Consider the following 15044-nt stretch of genomic DNA (forward strand, 5'->3'; position numbering starts at 1 on the left):
CCAGAGGGTATTTGCTGCAGGAGGAGTAAGGCCTCTTGGGGAGTAAATGACCACATCTGAACTTTGCATGCACCGGGGCAGGCTGTGAGCTAACAGCTCTTGGTCAAGAAGGAGAGGCAAGAGAGAGGTCGCTGAAAGCCGCATCTCCTTGCCCTGCAGAGGTGAGAAGAAGCCCAGCAGAAGTGCTTTGAAGAGGAAGAGAGAAGCCAAGCAAGGAGCCGCATCTGGCCCTGCCACAGGTTGACGGTGTGCTTTCAGCCCAAGGTGGGGGTGCGCTTCTAAAAGGACCAAGCAGGCAAAGGCTTTGTGTCTCCTGCGTCTGGCTGACGAAGCTCCCAGGCCCCAGGCTGCTGGAAGAAGACCCTGTTGGGGCAATCAGTGCATTTTTGGCTGTTCTGCACCTACTTGCTGCTGTTCCAGCCTGTGCTGAAACACCATGTGACTGCAGCCAGTGCTCTCTGCTCCTGCTCTGCAAAGCTGTTGGCCTAAGCCTCTTCACTCCCTCGGCATCCATGGCAAAGCCATCAAAAGACGCCAGCTTCGGATGAGATCAGTCTAATGCCTCGTGTTTCCCAGCACAGGAGCTCTGGCTTCCTCCGCTTGCTGCTTAGTTTGCAAGAGCAACCTCTTTTTGTCTCTCAGAGTCCTACCTTTGAAGGGCAGGCTTGTTCCATTTGTCTTCCCCTCAGGGATGGGAGGTGCAAGAGCAGAATCTGGCAGAAAATAGGACGCAAGCACAGAGCTGAGGAATGAGCCCAAAGACAGCAAAGGCCTCTTCTCCCACTGCGGGCTGCAGCTCTCGGAACCCTGGCCTCAAGTACTTCGTGAGCCGCAGTCTGCAAGCAGAACCTCCGTGTTTGTGGAGAAAATGGGCACAGGCATCTTGGATGTCTGCAGTCTTCTCCACGGGACTTGCCAGAGTTGATGTACTGCTATGAAGATGGTTAGAAGGCTGGGTCATCTCTCTAAGGAGGAAAGGCTGTAAGGGCTGCGCTTGTTTAGCCTCCAGAAGAGAAGCCTGAGAGGGGATCTTACCCATGTCTACAAATACCTCAAGGGAGGGTGTCAAGAGGATGGGAGCGGGCTCTTTTCTGTGGTGCCAAGTGCTAGGAGAAGAGGCAGCGCACACGAACAAGAACACAGGGAGCTCCACCTGACTCTGAGGAAAAACTTCTTTCTGGTGAGAGTGACCGAGCATTGGGACAGGTTGTCCAGAGAGGTAGTGGAGTTTCCTTCTCTGGAGACATTCAGAGGCTGCCTGGTGTGATCCTGTGCAGTGTGCTGTAGGTGACCCTGCTTGAGCAGGGGGGCTGGACGAGATGATCTCCAGAGGCACCTTCCAACCTCCACCCTTCGATGATTCTGTGATGGGCGCTTTCTCTCGCAGCTCCTGCTGTGGGGGTAATGGAAAATGTGTGGAGGACAAAGAGGCTAGAAGCTGGTCTGAGGTGCGGATCCTTACCGAGGCTTGTCACTCTGCAGAGAGAAGGGGACTGCGTGCTCATGAAGTGCTGATGAAAGTCTCCCTGAGCAGGCGCTCAAGCAAAGCTCCTGCATTTGCAGATGCGCACGCACCAGATGGAACGATGAAGCCTGGTCCTCCAGAATCGCCATTGCTAGTGAGGGGCCATAGGCTTTGCCCTGACTTGGGCTTGCTGGAGTGTCAAGGTGGAGCAGAGTGGCACTTGGAGGAGGCTCTCCTTCAGCAGCTTAAAGGCCTGCCAGCTTTCTTGAGCTCCTTTGCCCTTCTGAGCTGCCTCCCCTGTCGTCCCCCTAGCAGGTCTCTGCAGAAGGGGAAGCCTGCTCGCCTCAAGGCCAGCCTCTGGGCTCTGCTGCCCTCCTTCCTACCTGCCCTCCGGCTCTGCAACTCCACTAGTTCCTGGGTGCTACAGCCCAGGTGGCCATGGACTCTGCTGGCACGAAGCCTCCGGGGTGGCCGCTTCGCCTTCTGGCCTGGGGCACCCGCTTTCTTCCCCTCACACCCGCAAAAGCCCAGCACTCAAGGGCACCCAAGACACACACAAGAGCTGGCAGTTCCCTCCCACCACGCAGCCAGCACTGGGCCCCAGCAAGGGGGGCCCAGGCTCAAGCACTTCCTCCCCTCAGAGGCGTACAGCAGCTTTTTCCTCCTCTCCCCACAGGCCCCCTGCCCCCAGGACATGCGTTGGCCATGGCATGGCCCTCTCCACGCCTCTCTCCAGCACCAACAAGACGCAGCACACCCCTAGGCCACAGCCACCGCAGCTGCAGCCAAAGAGCTACAGGACGACCGCGGCGGCGAGCTGCCCTGGCAGCAGCCCCTGAGCCCTGACTCCTCAGCTCTGCTCTTCAGGCCTCCCCAAAGCTCCCACGCTGCAAACGGACGAGCTCACCACACACCCAGCCAAGAGCCACCCGACTTGGGGCAGTTGGTTTAATTCAGCTTCAGAGAACTTCCTGGGTGCTCGCGTGGCTCACAAGCAGTGCTGCTGCTGCTTCCGTTGTGGCTGCTGCTGTGGCCACTGCCGCTGCCCCTGGGGCTCCCACTGCCGTTGATGCTCTGTCTGACACTGGGTCTTCGTGTGCCGCTGCCACTGCCAGTGGGGCTGCCGTTGTGTCCAGCTTTGGAGCTTCCACTGCCACTGCTGCTATGAGCGGGTTTCTCGCTGTGTCCAACATTGCAGCTCCCACTGTCACTGCCGCTGTGTTTGCCGCTGGCACTTGGGCTGCCGCTGTGCCCGCCACTGGGGCTTCCAGTGACGCTGCCACCGCCAGTGGATCTGCTGCTGCGTCTGCCACTGGGGCTTCCAGTTCCGCTGCCGATGTGTCCGGCACTGCCACTGCCGCTGCCACTTGGTCTGACAGTGGGGCTTCCACTGCCCCTGCCGCTGACACTGGGGCTGCCGCTGTCTCTGACAGTGGGGCTTCCAGTGCCACTGCCACTCTGTCCGGCACTGGCACTGGGGCTGCCGCTTGGTCTGACACTGGGGCTTCCACTGCCCCTGCCGCTGACACTGGGGCTGCCGCTCTGCCTGCCACCGGGGCTCCCGCTGCCACTGCCACGCTGCCCGCTACTGACACTGGGGCTGCCGTTCTCTTTTGCAGTGGGGCTTCCACTGCCGCTGCCTCTGGGTCTCCCGCTGACACTGCCGCTGATACTGCCCCTGCCACTGCTGCTGCGTCTTCTGCTAAAACTGGCTCTGCTGGGCTCTTTGCCACTGCTGCTGCTCTTTCTTCTGCTTGCCTGTGTCTCTGCACACGGCTCTTCTTCCCCCTGCACAAGGAGGCAGAAAGAACAGGCTGTGTTCTGCCCTGCCAGAAAGCCCAGTAAGACTGCAGACTCGTGAGGGCCGGGGATGTTTGCGGGAGCTTCTGAGGGTGTTGCCAGCCTCACCGTCATGGGACAGGGGAGCTTGTTTGGACACAGCTCATCAGCCCGTGGCAGAGGCTGCTGGTACCAGGACTGGCAGGTACCTGTGTCGTCTTGGCTTCAGCGGTCAGGGAGAGCTTTGCAAAGGGGCACACCAACGCTGGAAGCATCCCTTTGCGCTCAGCTGCTCAGATCTTGCAGGTGCCACTGTTGGAGGCCATTCTCAGCACTCAACAGCTGCCCCCTTGGCTGGAAGGCAAGGCTGAGCCCAGGCCAGCCCTGTGGCTTGCTCACGGGGCAATGGGGTTGCACCTTGTCTCTCTCGCTCGGCCTCCGAGCCCTCCTGCTTCTCTCCTCCCCTACTCCCTCAACCCTGCTCCCATTTGCAGAAACAGCCCTTCAGCTCCACAGCAGTGCTGGGCTTTTGCTGGGGGCTGCAGAGAGGGACTTAGTGACAGGCTTTAAGCCACATCAAGCCCATGTCAGGAAAAGTCACAGCACGCTCTAGGCAGCACAGTGGCTCCGGGATTACAAGTGGCACCCCTTGCTGCCTCACTGCCCCTCAGTTCTGCCAGGCTTCTCCTGGAGCTGCCACATACCTGCCCTGTCTTGCAAGGCCCCTCTTGACTGTCCAGCCCTTCCTCCTCTTCCTCTAGGCAGGAGAAGTAGACCTTCAGGGTCACTTGCTTGTCTTCTCCCAGCTGGTATTGGACGATCTTCTGAATACTGGGCTTTTCTTCAGCCAGATTCTCAGCACCCTCCTGCACCTGCAAGACAACTCCACACTGTGCAATGTGCCCAACTTCCAAGTCCACTCCGCTGCTCTCCACATGCTCCTCGCCAGCATCCAGGGACTGCAGGACCTTGGCAATCACCAGGCCCCTGGCTCTGACCTGGCCTGGGGCACCCTGCCGGACAACGGCTGCTGCCACCCCAGCAGCAGAAGAGCAAGGGGCACCGCAACATGTCCCAGGCTTTGTGACCTTCTCCTGAGCCTTCCTGCCAGCACCCTATTGCCCTGAAGGGAAGACCAGCCATGCTGAACATCCCCTTCTCATTCACACCAAGCATCTCAATAATCACACAGCTGAGCAGAAACTCTCCATGGTCTCTCACTGAAAACCCCAGCACTACCATGGCCAGAAAAAAAGAGAGGGTCCCAGGGGCTCTGCTGGAGTGTTCGAGGAGGGCGCAGCAGCAAGAGCTATATTGCAAAACTAGAGCCCAAGCAGTGCCTTTGAAGGCAAGCCCTGGGCCAAGTCAGCCAGGGCTCAGCAGAGCCCATGGGAAGGGCTCTTGTCCCAGAGAAGAATGCTTCTGCAGACAAAGGAGCTCAGGGAGGAGCACCTACCTGTCTTGCCTTCGGAGCGCTTTCATTCACAGCCCACACAGCTCGCACTCTAGCGCGTGGCGGTTGTTCCCAGGCGCCTGGGGCCGGCCGTTTGGCAAAACACTCTGGGGTGGTGGAAAACATCCTGCAAATAGGCACCAGGGAGGTGGCATGAGCCCGGGGAAGCTGGGGAGTTTGGACTCCACGCAGCGCTCCCAAGGGGGGGCACCTGCCTCTGCAGCAGAAGGCAGTTCTGCAGCAGCAGCACGGGGGTTCCACTGACGGGGATCACATCCACAGACACGGAAATCACCTCCCGCCAAAACACCCACAGCTACACAATGTGCCCGCTGGAGAGCTCCGGGTGCCCACAGCGAGACTTTCTCTCCAGGCAGCAAGGAGAGCAGCAGGGTCCCCTACAAGGACAGCCTCCAACTCACACCATTACCTGTGTCCTGTCAACTGCATTAGCCACTGCTCCGTGGCCCCAAGGACTCGGTGTTCCGGGATGGGCAATGGATTGCTGCTGGGCACCCAGCAACAGAGAAGGAGAAAGGCATGAAGGCAGCCCAGAATAAAGCCCTTGTGTGGTGGGAGCCAGCACAGAGTTGGCCAAAGCCCCCCACAGAGCCCACATGAAGGCAGAGCATGCCCGTAGGTCACAGGGACGCTGTCGCTGGGAAGTCTTGCTCCCAAAGCACTTTCAGAGCAGCCTTCGCCAGCCCTGGCACTGCAGCCCTAACAAACCTGCGCCGAGAAGATGCTCTCTTGCTAAACTGGAGGCTAGGGAGCCAACAAATATACTCACGTTGGAAACATATGGCGGCGGGGAGTACGGGCCTGGACATCGAGGGCTTTGGTGGCTGCAAGGATCGAGTCTCTCATCTCCAGCATCTGCACAGGGGAGAAACACAGGTGAGATGCTGCCAAGAAGAGGATCTTGCTGCTCACAAGGGCAGCCAATGTTTGCACTGTTCAGAGAAGAAGCTGCCTCTCAGAACAGCAGAAACAACCTTCTCTCTTGCTCACTGCAACCCCTCCATTCTACACAATAGCTGCTCCCTGGACATACAGGCAAATGGGGAAAAGCTCTGGCAGGCTTTTGTCCAGGGCAAGAGCCAAGAGGCTGATCCAGGAGAGCAGTTCTTGCCTAGGGGAGAGACTGAGGGAGGGCAGCGCAGGGGAGGGCTGCTGACGAAGATTAAGGGCAATGTGCATGGCAGTCCTGCTAGGGAGGACAGGAGGGTACAGTGGGGGCTGCAGCAGGTCTCTTTTCCCAGAAGGGAAAATTATTTCTCAGCCTCTGCTCTGACCCTTCCCATGCGCCTTCCTGCAAACACCCTACTGCCCTGAAGGAAAGACCAGTCACACTGAACATCCCGTTCTCATTTGCACCCAGCATCTCAATAATCACACAACTGAGCAGAAACTGAATTTTCTATCGCAGAAAGGCTCTGCAGTTCAGAGGCAACCAAAACTGGGACCCCGGTGCCTCTGCTGGTGTGTTCAAGGAGGGCGCAGCAGCAAGAGCTATATTGCAAACCTGGAGCACAAGCGGTGCCTGTGAAGGCAAGCCCCGGGCCAAGTCTTGCAAGGTTCAGCAGAGCCCATGGGAAGGGCTCTTGTACAGCCAGCGCCCATAGCACAAGGCCTGGGCAGAGAGCAGGCTGGCACATGAAGGGCCTGACTCAATGAGGAGCACTTACCACGCCAGACCTCTGACGGCCCTCGCTCAGAGGACATGCAGCTAGTGCTCGGGCTTCTCTCCGTTCCTTCTTCCTGCCCGCTGCTGCTGCACTCTGTGCAAAGCACTCTAAGGTGACTGGCACTGGCCTGCAAATACACACCGCGGAGAGGTGATATGAGCACAGGGAGAGTAGGGTCCCCACCTGGCCCTCACCAGCTTCACACCTGCTCCTGCAGCAGAAGGCAATTCTGCAGCAGAAGCACAGGGCTCCCACTGACTGCGGCCACATCAGAGCACCACCTCCCACCAAAACACCTGGGGCTGCACGTCATGCCTGAAGGAGAGCTCCAGGAGCCCAAGGGAGACTCTCTCCAGGCAGTGAGGAGAGCAGCAGGGTCATCTGCCAGGACAGGCTCCAAGGCACAGCATTACCTGATGTCCTGTCAGCTACATAAGACCTGAACACTCTGTGTTCAGGGATGGGCAATAGGTTGTTGCTGGGCACCCAGTGTTGAAGAAGGACAAAGGCATCAAGACAGTCAAGCATTAAGCTCCTGCATAGTGGGAGGCAGCACAGAGCTCTGCAGAACCCTCTCCCCACCCACAGAGCCCAGATGAAGGCAGAGCATGCATGCAGGTCACTGGGACCCAGCCGCTTGGAATTTTTGCTCCCAAAGCACTTTCAGAGCAGCCTGCCCCAGCCCTGGCAATGCAGCCCTAACAAACCTGTGTGGAGAGGCTGCTGCCTTTGTCAGGGAGAGGGGAAAGAAGGAAGGGAAAGTACTCACCTTAGGAACATGTTTGGAAGAGGTGCAGGGGACACAATCGGAGCTGCTTTAGTGGCTGTCAGGATTGAATCCCTGTGTATTTTCATCTGCAAAGGTGAGAAAGAGAGGTGAGATGCTGCCAAGGAAAGGATCTTGCTGCTGGCAAGGGCAGCCCATGTTTCCATGCTTCAGAGAAGAAGCTGCCTCTCAGAATTGCAGAAACAGCCGTTGACCCTTTGCTCTTGCTCACAGCAGCCCCTCCATTCCACACAAGAGCAGCTGCAGGGGAATATGGGCAAAGAGCTAAATGTTCTGGCAGGCTTTTGTCAAGGGAAGAGCCAAAAGGCTGATCCAGGACAGAACGGAGACATCAAGGGAGGCAAGCGCAGGGGAAGCCAGCTCAGAAGCTTCTCCAGTAGGGAAGGTTCTTCCCCAGCCTCTGCTCTGAGCCTTCCCGGGAGCCTTCCTGTCAGCACCCTTTTTCCCTGAAGGGAAGCCCAGAAAGGCTGAACATCCCTTTCCTGCTTGAAACAAGCATCTGAATTATCACAGAGCTGAGCAGAAGCTCTTTACTTTCTATCACAGAAAGGCCCAGCACTTCCAGTGCCACCAGCAGGAGGGCCACAGAGGCTCTGCTGGTGTGTTCACAGAGAGCAAGGTGCAACACTGTGTGCATTCCAAAACTACATTCACCACCGATGCCTTTGAAGGCAGGACTGGGCGATGTCGGGCAGGGCTCAGTGAACCCATGGGAAGGGCTCTTGTGAGCCAGCGCCCATAGCACAAGGCTTTTGCAGGAAGCACGCTGGAAAAGAAGGGCCCCCAGCAGTGACACTTACCGCTCTGGCATTCTCGTCCACTTCATTCCCAGGCCACTCAGTAGGTGCTCCACCTTCTGATGATGGCTTCCTCCTGCCTGGCACTGCCTTCTGGGCAGAGCACTCTGGGGTGCCTAGGGGTGGACTGCAAATACACACCGCGGGGAGGTGGCATGAGCACAGGGTCAGTAGGGTCCCCATTTCAGCCTGACAAGTTGGGCACCTGCTTCTACCGCAGAAGGCAGTTCTGTAGCAGAAGCACGTGGGTCCCACTGACTGGGGTCACATCCACAGGAACGGGGATCACCCCCTAACAAAACACCCAGGGCTGCACGTCATGCCTGAAGGAGAGCTCTGGACACAACCACAGTGAAATTTTCTCTCCATGCAGGGAGGCGAGCAGCAGGGTCATCTGGCAGGACAGGCTCCCAGGCACAGCATTACGCGCTGTGCTGCCGACTACATTAGTCACTGCCCCGTGGCCCCAAGGACTCTGTGTTCCGGGATGGGCAATGGATTGCTGCTGGGCACCCAGTGACAAAGACAGAGAAAGGCATCAAGGCAGTCCAGAATAAAGCTCTTGCGTGGTGGGAGACAGCATAAATCTTGGCTTAGGGCCTCCAACAGACCCTGTATGAAGGCAGAGCATGCGTGCAGGCCACTGGGATGCAGCCGCTGGGAAGTCTTGCTCCCAAAGCACTTTCAGAGCAGCCTCCCCCAGCCCTGGCACTGCAGCCCTATCACACCTGTGCTGAGAGGCTGCTGCCTTTGTCAGTCAGGGGAAAAGAAGCAAGGCAAAGTACTCACGTTGGAAAAATACTTGGAAGAGCACAAGGGGCCTCAGTCTCACTCCTCTGGCTGGCTTTGAGGACTGAGTCCCTCATCTCCAGCATCTGCAAAGGTGAGAAACACCGGTGAGATGCTGCCAAGGAAAGAATCTTGCTGCTGGCAAAGGCAGCTAAAGTTTCCACTACTCAGAAAAGAAGAAGCTGCCTCTCAGAAACTCTGAAATACCCATCATTGTGGCTCACAGCAGCCCCTCCATTCTACACAAGACCAGCTGTAGGAGAATATAGGCAAAAGTCTAAAAGCTCTGGCAGGATTATGTCCAGGGCAAGCACAAAGAGGCTAATCCAGCAGAGCATTGGGAAGTCAAGGCAGGCAAGTGCAGGGGAAGGCAGCTCACTAAACTCTAGGGCAATGTGCAGGGCAGTCCTGCTAGGGAGGATGAGAGAGGGCAGTGGGGGTTACGGCAGCTCTGTTTTCCCAGAAGGGAAGGTTCTTTCTCAGCCTCTGCTCTGACCCTTCCCTGTCAGTGCTCTTTTACCCTGAAGGGAAGCCCAGCAAGGCTGAACATCCCTTTCCTGTTTGAACCAAGCATCTGAATAATCACACCGCTGAACAGAATCTCTCCATCTGCTATAGCAGAAAGGCCCAGCAGTTCCACGGCCACTAGAGCGAGGGCCCCAGAGGCTCTGCTGGGAGACGTTAATGGAGAGTGAAGGAGTCATGAGAGATGCACTGCAGAAGTGGAGCACAAGCAGCGCCTTTGACAGCAAAGCCCGGGGACAGTCACGCAGGGCCCAGAGGAACCCATGGGAAGGGCTCTTGTCCAGCCAGCGCCCACACCACGATGCTTTGGCAGAAAGCAAGCTGCCAAAAGAAGGACCTCCATCAGGAGCACCTACCTCTCTTGAATTCTGATAGCCAATCTCAGGCCCGCCAGCTCCCGCTCTGGCCTCTGGCAGCTGCTTCCTCCAGCCCACTAAATCCTCCTTTGCAGAGCTAGGCTGAATTGCTGGCAGCATGCTGCAAATACACACCGTGGGGAAGTGTGACACAGAGACTCTCCACCACCCAAACACCCAGGGCTGCACAGCGTGCCCGAGGGAAAGCTCTGGGTGCCCACAGTAGGACTTTTTCTCCAGGCACCAAGGAGAGCAGCAGGGTCAGCTCCAAGGACAGGCTCCAGCACACACCATTACCCACTGTCCTGAGCACTCCAGTAGCCTCTGCTGTGTGGCCCCCAAGGACAAGCTTTCTTGGAAGCTTCAGAAAGGGAACCGGGAATAACTGCTCTGTCCCTTGCAGTCCTTCCGTCTTCAGGCACTCATGTCCCTCCTTCCCATCCTCTTCAAAGTGCCCAAACAACTCGTCCTTGCCTCTAAGGGCTGCCTGAGCCATGGCCACACCCTCTCGAGCCTGCTGCTCGCCACCCCTGACTGCTGCCTGGAAATGACCCTCCTTCCTCCTTGCTGCTGGCAGTCAAAGGAAGGGCATTGCCCAAGGGGAAACCCCACAGCTTTGGGGAGATATTCACCCAAGGCATCCTCCCCTCCAGCAGCATTCCCTGCACACCCCTCTTGCACCTCGCACCAGTTGAGCTTTTCCACTTAGCTCCTCACAAGGCCTGACAAGGGCATGCAGACTCTTCCTCAGCCTCCAAAATTGCCCTGAGACACCCAGCCCTGCTCTCCACAGATGAGCAGCATTCTCCTTACTTTCATCTATGGGCTAGGGGAAAAGGCCCTCCTCTTCCCAAAGGACCAATTACATTGAGTTGCCCAAAGGTCTGGAAGCTGGAAGCAGAGGCAGCGGGGGCAGAAAGCCAAGAGCAGGCTCTGCCAGGCACTTGCTCTTGTCTGCCCAACCAGCGAGGGAGGCCTAGTCCTCGTGGCAGAGCTTAAAAGGCATTCAGAGCTCCTCAGGACCTTGTGTCCAAGGGAAACATCACCCTCCAAGACACACAAGGCTACAGGGTCACCCTCCGCCATTCCCCCAAGTGTCTCACCTGCCTCGAGGCTCTTCCTCCACCGTGCCTTCCTCCACATTGGTAGCCACCACTTTGGATTCAGGCTGCCTCTCTCGCTGGAGGAGGCGCTGGCCAGATACATGCTCTGCAATCAGAAGGGAAGAAAACACACAGTCAAGCCAAAGGCTGTGCTTTGGGAATGTGTAGGAGAAACACAGAAGGCAAGGGCAGAACAAATTGCTTTGAAGGTGGAAGGAAGTCTTGGCACAAGTGAGCAGATTGTCGACTCCCCATCAGGGCTGAGCTGCCTTGCCTCTAGTGCCTCATGCTAGGCGAGCCACGGTGCTGCAGCCTTGGCTCCAATGCCCTGCCAAGGACCAACAAAAGAGAAGGTGCAAAGCCCAGCCAGGCATCAGCCACTCCATTACCTTCCTTGCTGCTGGCAACATCTAGTCCCTTCTCCTCTTCCCACGTGGGCTTCACAGCTCCCACAGACGGTCTTGGAGGGGCACTCTCAAGCACATACCTGTAAACCAGAAAGACACCACTCGCAAGGAAGGGCCCCGCGTGTCCTTTGCTGCTTCTGTGAATTCTGGGCAAACAGACACATGGCCCAGCTGCTAGGAAGAGCAGCCTTTCCCAAAGGGGGAATATGCAGGACAGGTCTCATCTCCTGCAGGACTCCCTCAGGAAGTGCAGGGACCCAGCATGCCTGCCTGCAGGCCCACAAGCTTCCTCCTCACACTGCTCCAGGCCTTCCCTCTACCCCTGGGGAGAGAGCTCCTTCTCAGCTTTCCAAAGCAAACCCTCCAGGTCAACACTGCAGCCTGTCTGACAGCTCCTGAGCAGGCTCCTGTGCAGGCACATCAGACAAGGCCCCTTTCCTCCAGCTTTCCACCCTCTTAGGAAATTCTAATCTAGACCTCCACAGCCCTTGCAATCCCTCCCAAGCTCAGGGCAGAGCATCTGCAAAGAACAGCCTCCATTCCTGGGCCCCTAGTGGAACAAAGGCCTTCACAAGGTGGGAGCCAGCACAGAGCTCAGCAGAACCCCCACACAGAGCCCAAACAAAGCCAGGGCATGGCTGCAGCACACGGGGATCCAACTCCTCGGAAGACTTGCTCTGCAAGCACATTCTGAGCAGCCTTCACTAGCTCTGGCAACACACCTCGACCAAACCTGCAGTGAGGAGCTGCTCTTTGGGTGAGCCCGGAACTCAGGTGGAAAGGAGCAAACCAAAGTACTCACGTTGGAAAGACAATGAGAGAGCCAGAATGGATCAGGGAAGCCGCTGTTTGGGTGCTTGCGAGAACTGAATGCCTCATCTCTGGCATCTGCAAAGGGCAGAGACATGGGTGAGATGCTACGAAGAAAAGGACCTTGCTGTGCACAAGGGCAGACCATGTTTCCACTAATCAGAGAAGAAGCTGCCACTCAGAAAGAGGGAAACACCCCTCGCTCTTGCTCACAGCCACCCCCACCTCCATTCTACAGACCAGCAGGTGCGGAATAATACAGGCAGATGGCCAGAAACACTGGCAGGCTTCTGTCAAGGGCAAGAGCCAAGAGGCTGATGCAGGAGAGCAGTTGTTGCCTAGTGGAGAAGTCAAGGGAGGCAAGCAGAGGTCTTCTGCACCAGAAAGCCCAGGCTGAATGACACGGCTGCACTGGAGACCTGGGCAAAGGCCCTGGCTTGCAATGACTTTGTCTGTGACAAACCCCGAGAGTCTTCTGCAACTTGAGGAGCAGCTGTTGGACGCACTGCCCCACAATCCCAAACATGGCCAGAGGAGGCCTGGAGACAAATGGGATCCTAACACAAAGACCCCAAGGAAAGGCTGACTTTCTGGAAGACTTCTGGAGGAAGCCTAGCAGGAAAGAACTCCCAGGACCCAGCAGTGGGGGGAAAGCGGTTGCTTTGGACTTGGCCAGGCTTGCAAAGGGGTGAGAAGGAGAGCTGTGGAAAAAGGCAGACTTACATCCAGAAGAGCTTTGAGCAGCTGTGGGGAGGCATTCAGCCTGCACAGAAAGCCTCTGTAAAACCACATTGTCACCTCTTTGCCTTCAATGAGAAGCACGCCAATGCCCTTGAAAAGAAGGGTCACGTTCTTCCCATTGGCCAGGCAGCAAGACAGAAGGTACACGGTCTCCTCCACGCAGGCCGCCACTGTTTTCCAAGGCACGGAGATGGCCACGGCTACGTGAGGATACTTCAGGGTCTCAGCTTTCCTGCGCCCTAGGCAACAAGCAAAGAGCAGCACAGTCACGGACGGAGCCCTTCAGCAGGCTCCCACACAGTGCTGGGCGCCTGAAGGTCTTGCGGCAGCACGGAGCTGCAGAGCTCTCTGCTTTAACCCCCACAAAAGCCCCCACAGGAGGCTCCTGTCAGCCCTCCCTGACCCAAATTCAAAGCACTCTGCAGCCTCCTCGGACAAGGCTACCGCAGGGCTTCCTTCCCTGCACAGACACCAAGAGCGAGCCCTGACCATCTCCTGGGAGCGGGAGGCAGGAGGGCAGGCCAAGCAGAGCAGCAAGGGGGCCAGCTGCCAGCAGAAGGCAGTGCACAGAGGAATGGTGCCGGCACTCAGGCCATGCCAGCTTTGACGAGCCTTAGCTGTGCCATGTCACGCTGGCTCCAAAGGAGGAGGAAAACACATGGGCTGCACAACAGCCTTCCACGCTGCCTCTTAATCCATCGGTGTTAGGAAGCAATAGGAAGGACTTGTCCTTTTGAGCAGACGGCTGCTGTGGCATCAACGGGGAACAACAGTGGCAACTACACGGCACTGGAAGCAGCAGCCACAAAAGCCCCACTATGGAGCCACGCGTTCGAGCCAGTGCAAGAGAGAGACACACCGAGAGACTCTCGTTGGATTCTGCATTATAATGTTGTGACAATCAAAACACCCTGAAGCTCTGCTCAGCACCCGGGGCAGCAAGTCTCAATTTCTAACAGCCCCTGGGAAACAGCAGAGAGCCACAGCCCCGCGATGTCCCCAGGGGAAGCCGAGGTTTCAGTCTGCCTTCTTACCAGCAACAGAGGCCTCCTCATGGCTGAGGCCATGAAGATCCACAAGGTTGCTTGAGAGGCGAAATGCGGGTCTCTGAACAGTCAGAGGACCGTTCTTGCCAGCAACGACTTGTTTTGTAGCAACACTGAAGGTGCCAAGGGGAATAATTCTCACATCCTGCAGCCAGAGAAGTAGAGAGAAGCCTTAGAAGCATGGGAGACAGACAAAGAGAGAGTTGTTCTCCAAGCATGGCCACGGTGCTAGGTGCCCTGCCCATGGCTGGCATGCAAAGGGGCAAGACAGAGCCTTCTGGAAAGCTTGGCGGAAGCCCTGGAGAACTCCCTGAGAAGGCCATTCCCCATAGTTTCCTCCCCCTCCTCCTCAGCCTCCAAAGGCAACGTTGCCGCCCCTCCAGCACACGAAGAAAAGGCTTTCCCAGAACGGCTCCCTTTCTGGCCTTGCACTCTGCCAGGATCTCCAGAGAGGGCCCAGAAAGCCTCCCACCCTTCCAGCAACCGCAGCTGCACTGCACATTGGGCACCTCCCTTTTGGGAGAAGTCGGTCTGGGGCACAGCTGTCATTTGCAGCATGCTTCTGCAGGGAGGTTGCTTCTGCTTGGAGAGGAGGGGCAGGACTATTGCGGCCCATGGCCCCGAGGGGTCAGTGCTGCTTCCAGCATGGGTATGGGAGGGGAGGGAGAGGATGGCACATCCACCTTGTTCAGCACCAGCTTCTCCTGGATGTAGTTGGAGACACCCTCCCAGATGGGCACGGCCACTGCAAAGCAAGGCAAAGAAACGTCATGCCCCCTGCACCACAAGGCACCATCAGCGGAGGACCCTTGGGGCACCCCCAGCCTGCCCAGGCTCCCCACAGCCCCCGGGCATCTACAGCCCATCTTGGCGCTCAGCCTCTCGACAGCAATCCTGGGCAAGGAGGTCGCGAAGGCCTTACCCCGCGGGGGGATGACGGGCACCCGCTGCTCACGCTGCGTGGCGCGGCCAGCGTCCCGGAGCTCCATGTCCGTGCCGGGCGCTCTGGCTTGGCCGCGCAGCGGGAGGGTCCCTGCAAAGGCTTCCTGGCCGCTCGGCTGCTCCTGCTGCGCCCTTCAGCGCAGCCCCGCGCTGCCCCGGGCTCCCGTCGCCAGCTCCCGCTGGGGCTCGTCAGCTCCTGGCAGCACAGCGGTGCCCAGAGCAGCCCCAGCGCCTGCGCTGCGGCGGGCTGTGCGGGACGAGTGGGGAGGGTGCGTGGGTGGGCGGGAGAGGGCAGCGGTGGCTGTGACCCGGCAGGGATGTCCCCTGTGACGCCAGCCCATGTCACAGAGGGGACC

The 15044-nt window shown here is 57.8% G+C and overlaps 1 protein-coding gene across 1 annotated transcript in view; it reads right to left on the reverse strand.

The window, feature by feature from the left end:
- The window catches only part of LOC134154693 (transmembrane protein 209-like), a 66373-nt gene extending 51638 nt beyond the window's left edge, over positions 1-14735 (reverse strand). Inside the window, exons 1-2 of the mRNA XM_062601376.1 lie at positions 14669-14735; positions 10743-10848 (exon numbers count right to left, since the gene is read on the reverse strand). Of these exons, the coding sequence (XP_062457360.1) occupies positions 10743-10848; positions 14669-14735 (173 nt within the window). The remainder of the gene's footprint in view (positions 1-10742; positions 10849-14668) is intronic.
- Positions 14736-15044: the final 309 nt, after the last annotated feature.

The sequence above is a fragment of the Rhea pennata genome, unplaced genomic scaffold, assembly GCF_028389875.1.
Source record: "Rhea pennata isolate bPtePen1 unplaced genomic scaffold, bPtePen1.pri scaffold_33, whole genome shotgun sequence".
Taxonomy (NCBI): domain Eukaryota; kingdom Metazoa; phylum Chordata; class Aves; order Rheiformes; family Rheidae; genus Rhea; species Rhea pennata.